Source organism: Saimiri boliviensis, chromosome 13, assembly GCF_048565385.1.
Source record: "Saimiri boliviensis isolate mSaiBol1 chromosome 13, mSaiBol1.pri, whole genome shotgun sequence".
NCBI classification, from domain to species: domain Eukaryota; kingdom Metazoa; phylum Chordata; class Mammalia; order Primates; family Cebidae; genus Saimiri; species Saimiri boliviensis.
The window spans coordinates 3,061,993-3,078,983 of NC_133461.1; the positions used below are offsets into that span (position 1 = coordinate 3,061,993).

Consider the following 16,991-nt stretch of genomic DNA (forward strand, 5'->3'; position numbering starts at 1 on the left):
CTGAGATGGGTCTTTGCATGTACCTTTAAAAACCTGGCCAAAGATAAGTCCGTACTCTGCACAGCACTTCACCCACGTGGCTGCCCAAGGGTCACACTCCAGTGCACACGACAACGTCACAAAGTCCTGCAGGCTCCAGGGTTCGGCTCTTTTCACTCAGCGCTGTGCACCTGTGGATACCCCATTCTGGTCCAGATAGGAAAAGCAGTAGGGGTGTGTGTCTGTGTGTGTCTGTGTGCATGTGTGGTATTTACATGTCTGTGGAGTGAAAGGAAAAAGAAGATAAGCATAAGCAGGAACTCAAGGCTGAGCAGGCTGTGTGGGCTCCCAGCGTTGCTCCTGATGGACAGAGAACCCTCCCAGAGCTGCGTGGTAAAGGTCTCAGCTGCTCCCTCCAACCCCCTGAGCTGGGGCTGGCAGTGCCTGGCTTCCAGAGGCCTCTCTGCAGGAGCCGCACACAGAGGGGCAGGCAGGCTGGTCTCAGAGCCCCCAGGGTGTCCCTGTCGGAAGACAGTGGCAGTCCCATGCCATTTGCATATGGAGTGGAAGAATAAGCCAGAAGCTTCTCGTTTCTGAGAAAGAGCTTTTGAGTTTGAATGTCTTCCTCCGGGATTTAGGATGCTTTCTTGTTGCAAGACAGTGGCTGTGAGGCACCAGCCACAGAGGCACGAAACGTTTTTAAAATAGAGGGATTTAAAGTGCAGGGATTCCATGACAAAAGGCCCCTGAAGTCAGCTCGCAACAGAGACAGAAGCAGCTGGGTGGAAGGCTCAGGCTGAGCAGTGCCAGGAACCAGCAGAGTTGGAACCAAGAACCCCCTGCCCTGTGACTCAGAAACCACGGCGCTCATGCCCTAAGCTGAACAGAGGTCTCTGCTCGGGCCCGCCTCAACATGCTTCACCCTGCATCTGTCTCACCTCCCGCTCTGCCTCCCTCTTCCTTCCTCCTCCCTGTGCAAACACCCCAGGAGAGTAAGGGAGACCCCCTCCCCAGCTATGAAACAAGCACCAAGGCAAAGAACAACCCAGCTCCAGAGCTGGGGTGCCCCTCCAGAACGGAACCCTGCTCCCAGCTCCCTGACTCTGGAGACACGGGTGCTCTAGGAGCTGACTGGGCTCTTTTCTTTGCGGACTGGAAGCGGGGCAGCGGGAGCACAGGAGGGGAATCATGCAACATCTGAACACCCGAAAGTAAGCAGGGGAGGCAAAGACTCCGAAGACAGAGGAGCGACACACGCGACGGAACGGCCGCGTGGGATGTGGACACGCTCTTCTCTGCAGTCTGCCTGTCTGCACGGCCCCCACCTGCCTGCCCGCCTGCCCGCCTGCCCACCTGCCTGTCCAGCCAGCGCTGCAGGTCCCTGGAACCTGGTGCTGGGCTTGCGCTGGAGGCTGGGGGGAGGGCACCTGCGGTGCAGCTGGAAAGGTGGCCCAGGGCAGGGTGCCTCCTCTCAGCCCTCCACACGGTGCCAGGTCCTCCACGCTCCAGGCTTGGCCCAGGGCCCAGGACACGGACCTGAGCAGGGAGGGACGGGACGCCCTGCTCGGGGCTTCCAGCAGCCACCGTCTCCGTGTCCCGGGACAACCTTTCTGCCTTGTTGCTCACAGGCCCTCATGCTCCTGGCCCGCCTAGGAGGACAGTGTCCACCCCTCAGCCTCGCGCCCACGGAGGCTTCTGGAAAGACCTGCCCTGCCTCTGAATCCACCATCACCCAGCACATTGGTGTTCAGGAGGCAAAACCTTTTTTGCCATGGAAAAGCACAGAAGTAAGAACCGAAAATGCTCGGCTCCGGCTCACGGCGCCGCGTCACCCCCACGGACCTGGGGCGGGCGTCCGTCTCCTCTGAGCTTCCTTCCCTCTCCTGTGAAAAAGATCCGTGGCAAAGGACCATGCATCCTGCAGAGGCTGTGGGAGTTCGTGCTGATCAAGTGAGAAAAGCCACGCCAATGACCACAGGAGCCTCGTCCTCTGGAAACGCTGGTGTCGTCGGAACCCTGCACAGTGCCATGCCACACTCGTGCCGTTCTGGAAGAGGCCTGGTGGCCTTGGAGCCGCTGGGGAGGGCAGCACTGACTCTAAAATGCCCCGGGGCCCCCGGCCCCTCTGCTTGTCAAGGCTGTAGCTTTGGGTCCTCTGTGTTTCTGTACTCGAGCCTTAGTTTCCTCAACTGTAAAATGAAAATCAGAGTGGCCAACCTCACATCAATCCCTGCTTCCACCATTTTTAGAAGGAAGTGGCAATCAAGCCTCTGTGGTCTGCGGCAGCTGGACTGGAGCTCGACTCTCTGGCTATCAGCTCCATGTCATCTGCGGTGGGAAGCAGACATCTCTGAGCCTCCCTGAGGGAGAAGAGTCCCTCTTGCCATGAGGAAGAGGAATTCTTCCCGTGGGTCTCTGGGGACGAGGAACAGAGACTCTGCTTCCCGGCACCACGGTCATCAAGGGTGTGCTTCTGCACAGAGACGCCGTGGCAAAATGGTACCCAGGGGTGAGCTGGCATCCACATGCCACCCAGAGAGGCCACGGCACAGCCACTGAATGGAAAGCACGAGACCATTTTTAGGACTTCCTCCCCCATCTGATGGCGGCTTTCGGCTCAGACAGGTGCCATCTGTCCCCCTCCAATGCTTCCCCCTCTTCAGCACACTCACCAGGATGAAGAGGCTGGAACCTGCTGTCAAAGCTCTTCCCTTTTGAGGTTAAACCCATGTCAGAAAAATACAGCCACTGAAAGGGTTTACTTCACGGCGGAAGCACAGGCTGCTGACGCTTGGCTTGTGGTGTCCTTCTGTGCCCAGGGCAGAGCCCAGTGTGTATCCCACCTGGTTTTGTGCCAAGGGGTCTCTGATGCCAACCTCTGTATCACCAGTGAGCAAAGGCAAAGGCCCCCAGAGAGGCCACGGGAGCTTCACTTCTTCCCTGAAACATGGGCGAGAAAACGTCACCAGACATGCCCGGCTGCGTCTGTAAAAGCAGTGTCTGAATCTCTGCATCCAGCCTCACAGTTGCCAAGAAGAGAAACGCTGATCCTCCTGCCACGGGGCAAAGCCACAGCCCCTGAGTGAAGCACCAGGAGGGAAACCAAGCACAGCGGGCAGGGCCCCCAGCTGCTGCCACCCTGCAGCGCCCTCATCCTCCAGAATCTGCAGGGAGCTGTATCCTCGGAACAGTCTCAGGTTACCCGAAATCTGCATCTGAACAAAAGGCTTCTCTATGGACTTTTTCAGACATATGCACAGCTTTCTATAAAGAAAGTAAATGCCCATGACCTTCATTGACTAGTGTGAGCCGGTGACTCAGGAACAAACATCGTCTGAAACCCGGCAAAGGGCAAACACAGGAAAAACTGCATCTGGCATTCAGGCAGAAAAGAACACTTTTCTCCAGACTGCAAAATCTAAATGCCCTGATCTTGCTAGAAAAAAAAAAAAAATCCACATACTCTCCTGAGGCATAGTAGGAGCTATTGACCAGATGTGGAATAATAGCATGCTTTTTTTTCAGAGGAAGCTATTATTTAACTATTAAACTAGTGTTAAAAAGCACCACAGTGTTCTGTGATTTCTTGGAATTGCAGAGCATAGTGACATCAGGGGCATGGGAGTAAGAAAGGGGAGAGACCACAGCCCACCATTCACAGTCGGATGTGTCCTCTCCAGCCCTGCAGGCTTTAACACACGTGTTCCGTTCAATCATCCTGATTTCACTGGTGCCTGTTGTAGCTGCTGGGCGAGTTGCCATGGGGAACAGATGCCAAGACCCTAACCTTCAGATCATTTGCAGGGGTCTGCTGTTTACCACTCCCACTGGTGTTTAGGTGGAAAGTAGGCATGCATTGAAACAGAGAGCCCTGGAGAGAAAGGAGGGCGCTACGTAGGTGACAATCTCCTTTGAGACCTCTTTAAGGAGGGCCATTTAATCATTTAAACAAGATTTCTGAGGATGGGAAGGATCTTTGTGAGCCATGAGTGTGATGCGGGGGGAAAACGGAAGAAAAAGTGTCTCTATTTCATCTAGAACTATATTTTATGATTCTTAATTCAAAAAATATACTGAAGCATCACTTTCACAAGAAAATAATTATTTCAAATATTATTCTGTGTTCTTTCTTACGGCAGCTCAGCAAAACGGTGACACCACTATCTTCTGTGGTTTTGCACAGGTCACACAGATGAATCCCGGAGCTCTCTGGCTCTGAGTTTCTTCAGATTAATTTCTGAGCTCTCTGGTATCCGCATTTCCTGAGAGTGCCACAAGAATCAAATATCACCCTGGGAGGAAAAAAACAGTAAAAAGCAAAATCATTCGCTCTTCACCCTTAGAACCACAGGTAAAAGCATCAAAATGAACAGTGTAGGACCCGAATGCTGCTTTGTGGATGTGTGCAAAAATCCACCACGTTCGACCTGAAAATGAATAAGTATCAGGAGATACAAAATAGAAGGGTCCAGATGCTGCAGTCGGTCAGTGCTGAGGCATCTGAAAGGAGGAGCAGACAGGCCCTTTGTTTTACTTACATGGAAATGCATCGTTAAAATGACAGAGAAAATCAAAAAATCTAATCTGTAGTTAATGCATTAACTACGGCTGCATTTACCGTATACATCAGTGTTTACCTAAATAATTAGGAACTGATTTTCTAGTAAACAGCAGCAATTGAAGCTTCCCTAATTCCCTAGACCCTAACTGGCATATGTCATTGACTTTGTCTTCAGATACTAGTTTATTTTTCTCATCTATGAGCACATTGTTATTTCTAGCCAATAGCTTCATCACTTACTACAAGGTAAGCCTACAGATTTTCGTAATAAACACAATACAACTTAAAAATCCATTCCTCTCCCTTCCCTTTTCCTTTTCTCCTATGACTAGCCAGTGAGATTCCCCATCGGCCGCTGAGTTTCAGCTGGGTCACATGAGCCTCTCATCCTGCGTTCGCGCCACAGGAATCTCACTCGCAACGGAGTCTGAAGATCAAGCCCGCAGGCAGGTCCCTGAACCTCTTTGCGTCTCAATATCCAAATCTACAAAACGAGTAGTGACGAGGGAGCAGTGCTGGGTTTACGATGCTCACACCTCATGTTTTCAAAGACGCATCACTTTCTCTATTCTGGTTTTGCATTGAATCCTTTTGGGGACACAGGGAAAAATGTACATTCCTAGAACTTGGACCACTTACTGGATTAAGAAAATGCCCATAAGGAAATCCCTGCTGCATTCCACCACTGGACGCTGGATGCCCCTCTCTGGGCATAGTGAGATGCATCAACAGAGACAATTTTCTAATGTGTCATTCCCAGATGACATCACGAGCCATATGACAAACTGAAGACCAGGCATTTGCTCAGGCTGCACAACCACCTGCTGATGGGTGCATCTCTGTAGTAAAGGCCAGCACGGGAGGTCCAGGTGGAGAAGCCAGGTGCATGGGACCCCGCCGTGGGCGCCTCCATGAGAAGGCACCATGCCAGGTTGACCAGAGGGCGGAGGTCTCCAGGCGGGAACTCCACATGGAGCCAAGCTCCTGTGCTCCATCCCGCCAGGTGGGAAAAATGGGGCAGATGGTATCAACACTCAGTTATGTGACCAACTTCCCAAGCACTGGCACACAGTAAATAAGAGTGGGGAAGCCAAATGTACTCTGTTAATATGTATGATCTGAAAGGAGGCAGATCATCTGCAGTGAGATTTAGGAGATGTTCTAACACGTGGCTGTGTCCGTGAGAACACTGTTGCGAGGCGAAGGGGTGTAGATGAGCAGGAACTCTTTCTTATGGGCATTAGTTTTGTTTTGTTTTTTGAGGTGAAGTCTTGCTTTGTCACCTAGGCTGGAGCACAGTGGCACAATCTTGGCTCACTGCAACCTTCACCTCTTGGGTTCAGGTCATTCTCCTGCCTCAGCCTACCAAGTAGCCAGGATTACAGGCACCTGCCAGCATGCCTGGCTAATTTTTGTACGTGAGTAGAGATGGGGTTATGCCATGTTGGCCAGGCAGGTCTCAAACTCCTGACCTCAGGTGATCCACCCACCTCAGCCTCCCAAAGTGCTGAGGTTATAGGCATGAGCCACCATACCTGGCCTCTTACGGGCGTTTTCTGAAGCAAGTCATGCAAGTTCTGGGAATGCACACTTCTCCCTGTGTCTCCAAGAGGATTCCATGTGAAATGGGGGTAGAGACCTCCAATACCCCGCCCATCTGCTGTAACTGCGGAGCGGGTGCCCGGCGGGCTCTCAGCTGCCATGGCCGGCTGTGGAGCTACTGGAGGCGGTCAGGCTCTGCTGGGCTGATCTTCTGGGCAGGTGTGTCCACACCCATGTATCTAGTGATTTACTCTCATCACTAGATACAGAAGAGAAACGCGGGCACACCCCAGCCTGGGATGGCACGGGAGGGACCCAAGCCCCACGGGGCCCTGCGTGGTCCCACCTGGAGGCTCAGATGAGCTTCAGAGTCCGGGCCAGTGCGCGGGGACCAGGGAAGGCTCGGAGCCGTGGATTCGCTGGGACTGCACGTTTGACTTTGTGATCGTTGATTCAGGGGAACAGCGAAATTCCTCTCTCAGACAGAGAAGTAAGAGCTTGAACTCTTGTTTCCTAACCGCAAAACTCCGGGCACCAGTGAGGATTGATTTTTTTTTTTTTTTTTTTCAAATTAATTGCAAGGATTTCTTCTGAGGGGAATGACTCCATCAACGGCCTCCTTTAATGAAATCCGAATGGAAATGATGGTGCTGAGAAATGCCTTGGGCCTGACCTTCAGAGGCTTCGGGTGGTGACTCAGCCCTGTTATTCCTTCCAAGTTTAAGGACACCCAGCTCCCCAGACCTTAAAACAAATTGGAGAGCACAAAAAAAAAAAAAAAAAAAAAAAAAAAAAAAAAAAAAAAAACACCTTCCTGATTTCTGCAGAGACGCTGGTAACAGTTATCACAGGTCGAGAAAAACTCTCCAAAAACCATACAATCCAACAGGCTAATGGAAAAAGCAATTGATTTTACAAATAAACGGCCACACATGGTCTTCTTCCGATGATTTAAAAAAAATTTTTTAACAAGTTATTTTATTTACCAAACGAAAGTTTGTCGTTTTTCTGTTGCTGCTCGACGAATCGTGATGAAAACCTCTACTGGCAGGAAGAGACGCTGACGCTATCTAGTAAAACAAGAAAACAGCTGAAGAGAACAGCATGTCCGCCATGCTCGCCTTGAACGGCATTTGCGTGTGTGGTCTGTGTTTTTGTACAGAGCCAGATCTAACAACGTGCTCATCAAAGTGTACACCAGGGTCACCCTGAAGTGGTAGAATTTTCCCACAAACTTTCTTATTTCCTGCGATATTATATGAGCATGTATTATTGTTCTAAACAATAGAAAATATTCATATTTTAAAATCGGACCATTTTTTAATTTTTCACTTGTCCCAAGTATTCAGCTCCAAATAAGCAAGCCAAACATTTTGCAAAAATGTTCTGGCATCATCTCTAGCTGGCAAAACGCGAATGCAGGCCGCCCTCCAGCGTCTGAGCCCACGTCGCCAGGCGAGCCCTGCGTCCGTTCCTCATTCTTTCCTGCGACTGACCTCCTAGCTCTTCCTTCGCTTTTAATCACCTAAAAAGAAAGTTCAGTGCTTGAAACAGGCTAGGGATGGCCAAGGAGACACAAATCTCAATGAAGAACCAAAAACGTTAACACTTGTGGCTTTTTTAAAACCTTTGCGAATACAACTAAAAGTATGTCAGGGAATTCCAAAGTGTGTGTCCTAAAAACTAAGCAGGCCAGGTGCGGTGGCCCACACCTGTAATCCCAGCACTTCAGGAGGCCGAGGTGCACAGATTGTTTGAGGCCCAGAGTTCAAGACCAGCCTGAACAACATGGCAAGACCCCATCTCTACTGAAAATACAAAAATTAGCCAGGCATGGTGGTACATCCCTGTAATCCCAGCTACTTGGGAGGCTGAGTTATAAGAATCACTTGAAGCCAGGAGGTGGAGGTTACAGTAAGCCAACATCATGCTACTGCAGCCTGGGCAACAGAGTGAGACAGTCTCAAAAAACAAACAAACAAACAAAACCCAAAAATCCTAAATGGCAGGAAACCTTTCTCTCCTGGAGAGCTGAAGTTCAACTCTCCCATCACTTTCAAGATGGCCACACACATCCCAGGTGCTCCTGGGGCCGCGGCTCAGAGCTTCTGGACGGCGCTGACGGGGAGGCGGAGGTGCAGGGCTGGCCCAGGCTCCCAGGTCTCCTCCGGGATGGCTCGAGTGTGGGCCACACCCCTCAGCATCCCCAACGGCTGGTCTGTGAAGTGAGCAAGTTCACCCCCAAGCGCCCCACCCAGCTGGCATCTTCCCCTCGCCCCTCCCACTGTTTCTTGAAGGCCTAGCCTCCTCTCCCAGTTCCTCCTGCTTCGGAACAGCTCACCTGTTTACTGTAAGGTGTGACAGATGATAAATTCCCACAAATTGCAAAATAACCCCCCAAATGCTGCTTTGAAAATGCACAGACACCTTGCATTGGTCCTGTTTCCTGTACCTCTGGACAGCGTGCAAGTGGTGGTGCAGTCCCAGAATTGGGCTGAGCAGGGTTTGTGGTGAGCAAGGGGCTGTGGGGCCAGCCAGAGAGGGGGACGAGAGGCTGCGTGAAAGGACCCCAGACCCAGATCAAGAATCCAGAAGGAAGCTTCTGCCCTTGTCTGCTGGCCTGTGTGACCAAGGCCATGCTGCGTGCCAGCCACTCACTAGCAGGGCAGACACAGGGCGCCACTCCTCAGCCAAGCCGTCCTCACACCTTGTGGATGTCTCAGCTCCTGAATGCACCTCTGCCTTCAAAAGGGCGTCAGGGTCCCAGTGCCCTGTGCTGCTATTCACTCAAAGAATAAGGGAACCTCAGCCAGGTGGCTTCACTTGAGGCTGTTGGGGAAAGGAGGGTGGGGGCGGTGTTTGGGCAGTCTTCCGCCAAGTCACCTGAGGGCCATGGGGATGTCATGGCCAAATCAGATCAGTGTCGCTCAGGGGAGCCTGGGTGGCTTAAAGGGTGACTCAGAACCACAGCCAAAAAGTGGAGACAGCCCAGCAGTCCCCAGAGGGATGAGTGATGAGCAGAAAGCAATGTGTGCATGCAGTGGAGAGGATCTTGTTCAGCCTAAATGTGGAAGGGAGTTCTGACCTGGGCGGCAGCCGGCGAGCCTCAAGGGCGAACGCTGCACAGCCCCATGCACAGGAGGCCCCGGGGTGGCCCAGCTGAGAGAGACAGAAAGCAACCTGAGTGTGGGGGCCAGGGACCAGAGAGAGGGACTGGAGAGTGAGGGTTTGATGGGAACAGAGTTTCCGTTTGTGAAGCTGGAGAGGCTGAGGTGGATGGCGGCAGCTGTACCCGGTGTGAACGTGCTTAAGGCCACTGAATCGCACACCTAAAAACTGTTAGAATGGTAAGTTGTATGGTATGTATGTTTCACCACAATGAAATTATTTTTTTTTAAGTGGCTCAGATCCAGCACACATCCGTGCAGGCCACGCAGTCCCCTGCCTGCGGTCATCGCCACCGTGACACCAAGGGGTGCTTCTGGGCTTTTCTTCCTGTGCTCAGCACAAAAGCTCTTTACATATAAACCAAAAACCAGACTGTGCGAGTCCAGTGCCAGAAGCTTTGGGGATCCTGCAAAAGCTTTTCTTTTTTTCTGCTGAAAGATTAAAATCTAGCTGGAGAGGGAAGACGCTTGCAGAAAACTAAAAAGGACAGTGCAAAGCCAGATGAGGGTTGCAGCCAAAAGAGGCCTTATTTTCCAGAAACAGAGACATTTGGATGAGGAGGACACTCTAAGCCAAGGTCAGCACCGAGGCAGAAGGACACACCTGCACTTTCAGGGCAGACCAGAGACTGCCAGTTAGAAAATTCACACAGCCACAAGATGCGCACAGGAATTCCATTTCCGGCTCTATGATGACAGATTGTGTTAAATGGCCTTATTCTATGTCCTAAAATAATGAACAAAATGGGCCTGTTTGGGGTTACAGCTCTATGAATTGTGATGCATGTATGGATTTCTAGCTACCACTGCAATGAAGACACACAACCCGAATCCTCCCACCTCCCCTTCCCTCATGGTCCGCTCTGCACCCTCCCGTACTCCCTCCGCCCAGCTCTGACCTTCCCCAGAGTAGGTCAGCCTTTTCCAGCATGTCATATAAATAAAACCACACAGCAGAAAACCTTTTAGAACGGCTTCGTTTACTCAGCAGGATGCCTTGCAGATGCCTCTGAGCTGTGGCCTGTATCAAGATTCTGTATTTTTATTGCCAAATAGCATCTCATGCCTGGATACACCACAGTGTGTCTAACCCTTCAGCCGATGGAGAACATTTCAGTTGTTTGCAGTTTTCAGTGAAATCTACTGGGCTAAACCGCTATGAACATTCATGTACAGGTTACTGTGTAAACGTACGTTTTCATTACAATTTAAATTACTTTTCCCTCAAAAGATTGGTGGCCAACATATTCATTATAAAAGCCATTTCCAAAAACATGTAATTCATCCTTTAGTGTTTAAAGCAGGAAATGGAATTACAGGGTCACATGGTAAGTACAGGGTTAACTTTCTAAGAAACTGCCAGACTGTTTTGGGGAGTGACCATTTGGCAATCCAGGAGGGCTCCGGTGGCTCCATCTCCTAAGGAGCACTTGGGAATGTCGGCATTTTTTACTTCAGCCATTCTGACGGGGTGGTACCACCTCACGGTTTTGATTTGCATTTTCCTGAAGCTAATGATGATGCTAAACGTCTTTTCATCTGCCCCTTCGCCTTCCCTGCGTCCTCTTTGCTCAAGTGTTTATTCAAGTGTTTGGTCCATTTCTAAACCAAGTTGTTTTCTTCCGGTTGAGTCTTGAGAGTCCTTTGTCAGATATGTCATCCACAAATATTTTCTCCCTGTCTGTAGCTTGTCTTTTTATTCTCTTGACGGTGTCTTTTGTGGAACAAGCGTTTTTAAACTTTGATGAGGTCCAGTGTATCCATTTTTCCTTTTATAGATGATGTTTCGGTGGCAGGACGAAGGACACGTCTGCTCGCAGGTCACGAGGATTTTTCTCCCACGGCTTCTTCTAAAACTCCATAGTTTTACATCGTAGATAAAGATCTGTGATCTCTTTAGAGTTAAGTCTTGTGTAAGGTGTGGACTGGGGTTAAAGCGGTTTTCGTTGTTGTTTCTTGTTTTTCTCATATGTGAATGTTCCATTGTTTCAATGCCGTTTGCTGAGAAGACAGTTTTTTCCCATTGGACCGTCTTTGCCAAAACCGGCTGGTCAGATTTGGTGAGCCTATCTCTGGGCTCCGTTTGTCCCATTTTCTCTGTGCCTGTCCCTCCCCTAACTCCAGGCGTCCGTGGTTGCCATAGCTACATAGTAAGTCTTAGAACCAGGGAATGCTACGTCTCTCACTTTATGTTTCCTTTTCACAACTGGGTGCTTACTTTTGCTCCCTTGGACTTCCATACAGTTTTAGAATCCACCTGCCTGTATCTAAACAAAATCTTGCTGGAATTTGTATTGGAATTGCATTAAACCTGTAGATCAGTTTGGGGAAAGAATCAACAGTTTTACCATGTTGAGTCTTCCAGTCCATGAACACAATATGTCTCTCTGTTTATTTAAGTCCTCTTTGATTTCTTCCACCAGCATTTTCTAGTGTTAGCATTAAAATTCTGTACATTTTTGTTAGATTTATTCCTAATATTTTGTTTCCCTGATGCTATGATATATACTAATTTTCATGTTGTTTTTTACTTGTGCATCACCTGTATGTAGATATGTAATTGACTAAATGTCCTTTCAGTAATAGGTCATTACAACTATGGTATAACAACGCAGCTGTAACTAAGATTCCTCAAATTATCTGTGCAACTGATGATTTATGGCAAAAAGCCGAAGTCAAAACCCTAGTGCAGGCACTCTTCAATACATCCATAACCAAAAAATGTGTGTGATCCCATGACAATTATTCCATTCACTGAAGATCAGTGTCAGTTCTGTATTAAAAGTGAACTCAACAGGCTACATGTTAAGTCAACAGCTGACGCTCACTGCATTCTTAGTTCTGTGTGAGGACCACCAATAAACCAGCTGCCTTCCTCACAGGTATTTCTGACCCCTGATCAGAGCTCCAGAAGCTCCAGTGAAACCGGCCAGCATCATGTGTACCTTAAAAGATTTAAACTAGCTTTTCCTCACCAGTGTAGTGACCAATAAATTCATCACTTACAAAAATGTATCATTTGTCTTTTAGCATTCAAAGCAGGTATTCATAATTTGCATGTGAACCAGTATCTATGTGATGCTCCATTGAATCTCTGACAATATAGTAAGTTGTGATGCTATGCGATCTGCATAGAGCCGCTGAACATTCATTTCTTTAAAAACCTCAGTGGAAAGTTTAAGGCATTTTTCTAGTTTAATCACAGGATAAGTGCCTTAAAGGCCACTGATGTTTCTGTGACTCAAAATCCAAAGTTTAGCATCTAGAGAAATGCTACCCAAACACCAAGAGCAAAGTGGCCTGGACTAGACCGTGAGCTGTTTCAGTGATTTCAGGCCATTAGCGTCAGAGCTGAGAAGTAACTTCCTCTGGAAGACATAGCGCTTAAAGATGTGCGTCTTAAAGTTTAAACAGGTTCCTGTCTCTCCCATTTTGTTTTTTGATTCATAATTTTACGCTTCCTCTCCTATGGAGGAGAAGAGTACGCAAGGCTGTTTAGCGGTGACCAGTTGCAACCCCTGACTCTACACAGAGCAGTATTCAGTACAAGATCACACAACACACGGAGCATCAGAGAATTACTTGGGTTCTTGCAGCATGCACAGAGGGACTGAGCTGGAAAACGAATAATCAGGGATTTCTACTAGGACCGCAGCGTCCCCAGCCCTTCTGACATCCTCAAGTTGAAAGGCCCACAGCACTTGCCGGGAGGAAACTGAGCCAGCAAACTTCACTCCTCTGTGCATGAGAAGGTGGAGGTGTCAGTAAACACACGGGCACCCGCCACAGAGCACCGGCCACATGCAGAGCACCATGGCTTCTGTGGAGAGTCTGGCATGAGTGCCAGCTGTGCTCTGTGCCTGAGAGAGGTTGGCAGTCTCATAGGGACAAGAATCGTTAACAACAAGGGCACAAAACAGGAAAAACATGACTAACTGGTAAAATATACAGTGCTGATTACTAAGAGATTCAAGGGATAAAATAGGATCCTTCTCATTTTTTTGGAAATGCAGTCTTGCTCTGTCGCTCAGGCTAGAGTGCAGTGGCACAGTCTCGGCTCACTGCAACCTCCACCTCACAGGTTCAGACAATTCTCCTGCCTCAGCCTCCAGAAGCTGGGGCTGCAGGTGCCCACCACCACACCCAGATAATTTTTTGTTTTTTAGTAGAAATGGGGTTTCACCATGTTGTCCAGGCTGGTCTCAAACTCCTGACTTCAGGTAATCCGCCTGCCTTGGCCTTCCAAAGTGCTAGGATTACAGGCATGAGCCACTGCACTCAGCCAAAATGGAATCCTTCTTTCGGTCTTCACGTGTTCAGAACCTCTCAGGCAGGAATTTTGCCTGCTGCATTTTCACGATATTTTCAGAATGTGGACCACGCCTGGCTGCTGGCAGTTAGCTGAGAAGTAACCAAGCCCAGTGCAGGAGAGGGACAAGCTCATGGTTACGCCCTGCTGTGCCCGCAACTCTGTCGCAGGGGAGGCCACGAGCCGTGGGGTGCAGAAAACAGAGCTCGTGGTGCTGAGCAGGCCCCGTGCACGAGAGACGCCTTTGCCCTGGGCCCGGCAAGGTTCCAGAACAAGGGCAGAAGGACAGGCTTTGCAGACAGAAAGGACCTTGTTCAAGGCCCAGGGCAGGGGAGGCGCAGCCTATCCACATGGGAGATCGGCGGGGCCGGGGTATGGGAGCGCGGTCCAGGGCAGGCTGGAAAAGAGCTAAGGCTGGCCTCTGGCTCCTGGCAGGGCTGCAGCCAGAGCAACGGGCCCCCAGAAGTGCCCAGCGGGTTATAACAGGGCTCCCGCTGCAGGCAAGGCGGCCCACAGGACCCTTGAAGGGGAGGGGCATCCGCATTGCCTCTGTTCACGAAGCTTGCTCTGCTCTGGGTGACGAAGCCTGGGAAGGTGGGTAGGGAGCCTCACCATGTTAGGGCCCAGGGGACAAAGGGTGTCGGCCCTGAAGGGTGGGCAGGGCAGGGAGCCTCTCGGGCAGCAGAGGATCTGTTTTTACTTAGGTTAGTGGTCTGGGGGTGAAGGCAAGACACATTTAAAGCAGGGGTCCCAAACCCCCAGGCCATTGAGCAGTACTGGTGTGTGGCCTGTTAGGAAGTGGGCTGCATAGTGAGCGGTGAGCTGAGGGCGAGAGAGCATCATCTCCCGAGCTCCGCCTCCTGCCAGGTCAGCGCTGGCACCAGAGTCCCCTAGGAGGGAAAACCCCAGGGGAACAGCGTGTTCAGGGGTCCTGATGAGAGTCTCATGCCTGATGATTTGAGGTAGAACAGTTTCATCCCAAAACCGCTCCCCACCCCCATCCGTGGAAAAAGTATCTTCCACAAAACCCATCCCTGGTGCCAGAGAGGTTGGGCACCGCTGCCTTGAAGAGGATGGAGTAGGGAAAGAGGGAGAGGAAGGAGCCCAGGGACAGCCCCGTCCAGGCTGAGCCTCAGTGGTGAGCCAGGCCAGTGCCGGGCAAACCGCCGCATGCCCTGCAGACTTGTCCTCTGCCGCTGCCCATGCAGTCGTCACCCAGCGAATCCCGCCAACCCAGGCAGTCCCAGAGAAGCGCACTTTAGGTCTTGGGCGGCAAAGCCATCTTCTGAACAACAAGGGGTCCTGCCGGTCAGGGTGCGCAGGGCTGAGCGAAATGCTTCAGGGGTCTTCGGGGCATTGAACTGATTTGCCTGAACCGCGTTCTGTGCTGACGGGGCGGCCGGAATGCCGGGGCCAGATCTCCTCTGACCCGACCCCCGCGCCTGCCTGAGGTGTGGGCTCCTCACATGCCGGGTGTTTCTGAGCAAGTCGGATCTGGGAGCAGCAGTGAGAGAGCGAGGGGGACAGGGACAAAACCCGCCTTGCGAGCTGCTCCTGAGCCCGTCTCCTTTGCTTTCCTAAGAACTCGTGTTCGGCCCTCTTGCCCGATGTCTGTTCACCGCTGACGGGCCTTTTCAGTTGAGCCCAGAGCCGAGCAGACAGTGCATGACGTCTACAAAAGCCACAGCGCCCCCTCTGTCCCTGCGTCCCCTGCCCCTGTGACAGGTTAGCTCACAGCGCCTACCCAGTGTCTTCGGTGCGATCCGTCCTGACCTAGAATGCCCAGAATGTTCTGGTTCTGTTGACCCGTCGGCCCGGGACACTCACGCCCAGCCGTCCTTCCCTCTGCTTCCTTTTACTGGAGATGTGGACGTGATTGTCCCAAATCAGGCCGGTGGCCGTGTCGTGAGACACTGAGAAGTGGCCAGCTCGTGCCATGCAGCCACGTCAGAGCCTAGGGCTGTTGGGCGTTTTTCTGTGTGCCCTTCCCAAGCATTCTCCTGTATTCGACCCAGAACCTGCGGGTGCGTGGTATTTTTCTCTGTGCTCTGCCCAACCGGACCCTCTCTCGGCTGGAATCCCTCGAATTACCTTCACTTCCCCTCTATTTGCTTGCACACCTTCAGGAGAGCCAGACACTGGATCAGTGATAGAAATCTCTTCCCAGCAAGCCGCACAGCCAAACCCCCGCCGCCGCCCGTACCTGCCCCCGATGTGCCTCGTGGCTCGTCTGTGGCTTCCTAGTAGAAAGCCTTTAAAACCCCAGATCACAAAGGAGTAGAGATCCAGCTTCCCCGAGGAGGACAAACCGCAGGGACTCCGGACTTGTCCTGAGTTCGCCGCGCCTCTGTCTTTCAGGACTCACACCACGCGGTGAGAACTGCCCACTACGGCTCCCTGCCTCAGAAGTCACACGGCCGGACCCAAGGTGAAAACCCCGTAGTCCACTTCTTCAAGAACATCGTAAGTGACCGTCTGTGGGAAGAGGCGGAAACGGGAGGGGAGGAGGGTTGTTGGCCGCTGCTGTCACCCACACAGGACGTCTGTACATTCGTGGGTGGCACTGGGACCCTCATCAGGGTGAGGCCAGGCAGGGAACTCACCCCTCGCACCCGATCCTGGGTTCCAAACAGCGCTGCCAGACTGTGTCTGCCATGGAGTACACTGAGCATTCTCCAGAGAACTCACTGCTCTTGAGATTAGATGACAACATAATGCTTAGCCTCAGAACACAGGCTTTGAACCCATACAGAGCACAGAAAGAGAGCACTCGCCACGGGCTGGGAGGGGAGGGGCAGCAGAGAGAGCGCAGGGCATTGGGGGCAGTGGCACCGCTCTGTGGAAGCTGCAGTGGTGCCTGGAGCGCACACGCTTGTCCAGACCCGCAGAATGCACAGCCCCGAGAGCGTCCGCAGGCAGTGCTGCTGCTGAGGGACACTGCGGGGCATGTGGGGGCTGTAATTTCTGCAGTTTTCCTGTAAACCTGAAAGTGCCATGCAAAACGAAGTCTATTAAAAACAAGAACAAAGCCTCAGACCTCTAATTCTAGGATCTCGGTGTAGCAGACATTTCATGGTGGGATTTTGATGAGTGCGTTTAGGAGCTACAGAGCTGGGGGAATCCCCTTGGGAACTCTGCGTATCAGAGGACCCACTACTTGCAGCCCCTGAGAGGGCCCACCGTGAAGCAAGTGCCCCATTTCCATCCACGTGCAACGGGCCAGCGCCATTAGCGTGTCCCAGGATGGGCCCATCCCCCAGCTACGGAGCTTTGGGAGCTAATTTCCGTTCTCTGAAACTTTCTGAGTGCTCTGGAGGGTCTGTGTCGTCTCGAATCTTTCCAGTCTCAGGTCTCTACTCCTTGACCAGCTAGGACAGAAATGGGGGGCTGAGCATCCAGGTGCTTCTGACAGCTGACGGATGCTACAGCCACC

The 16,991-nt window shown here is 51.4% G+C and overlaps 1 protein-coding gene across 2 annotated transcripts in view; it reads left to right on the forward strand.

The window, feature by feature from the left end:
• Positions 1–16,991, forward strand: part of MBP (myelin basic protein) — a 141,971-nt gene that overhangs the window by 115,814 nt on the left and 9,166 nt on the right. For both annotated transcript variants that reach the window (XM_003925981.4, XM_010336716.3), the window contains one exon: positions 15,917–16,021. In XM_003925981.4, coding sequence (XP_003926030.1) covers positions 15,917–16,021 — 105 coding nt within the window. The remainder of the gene's footprint in view (positions 1–15,916; positions 16,022–16,991) is intronic.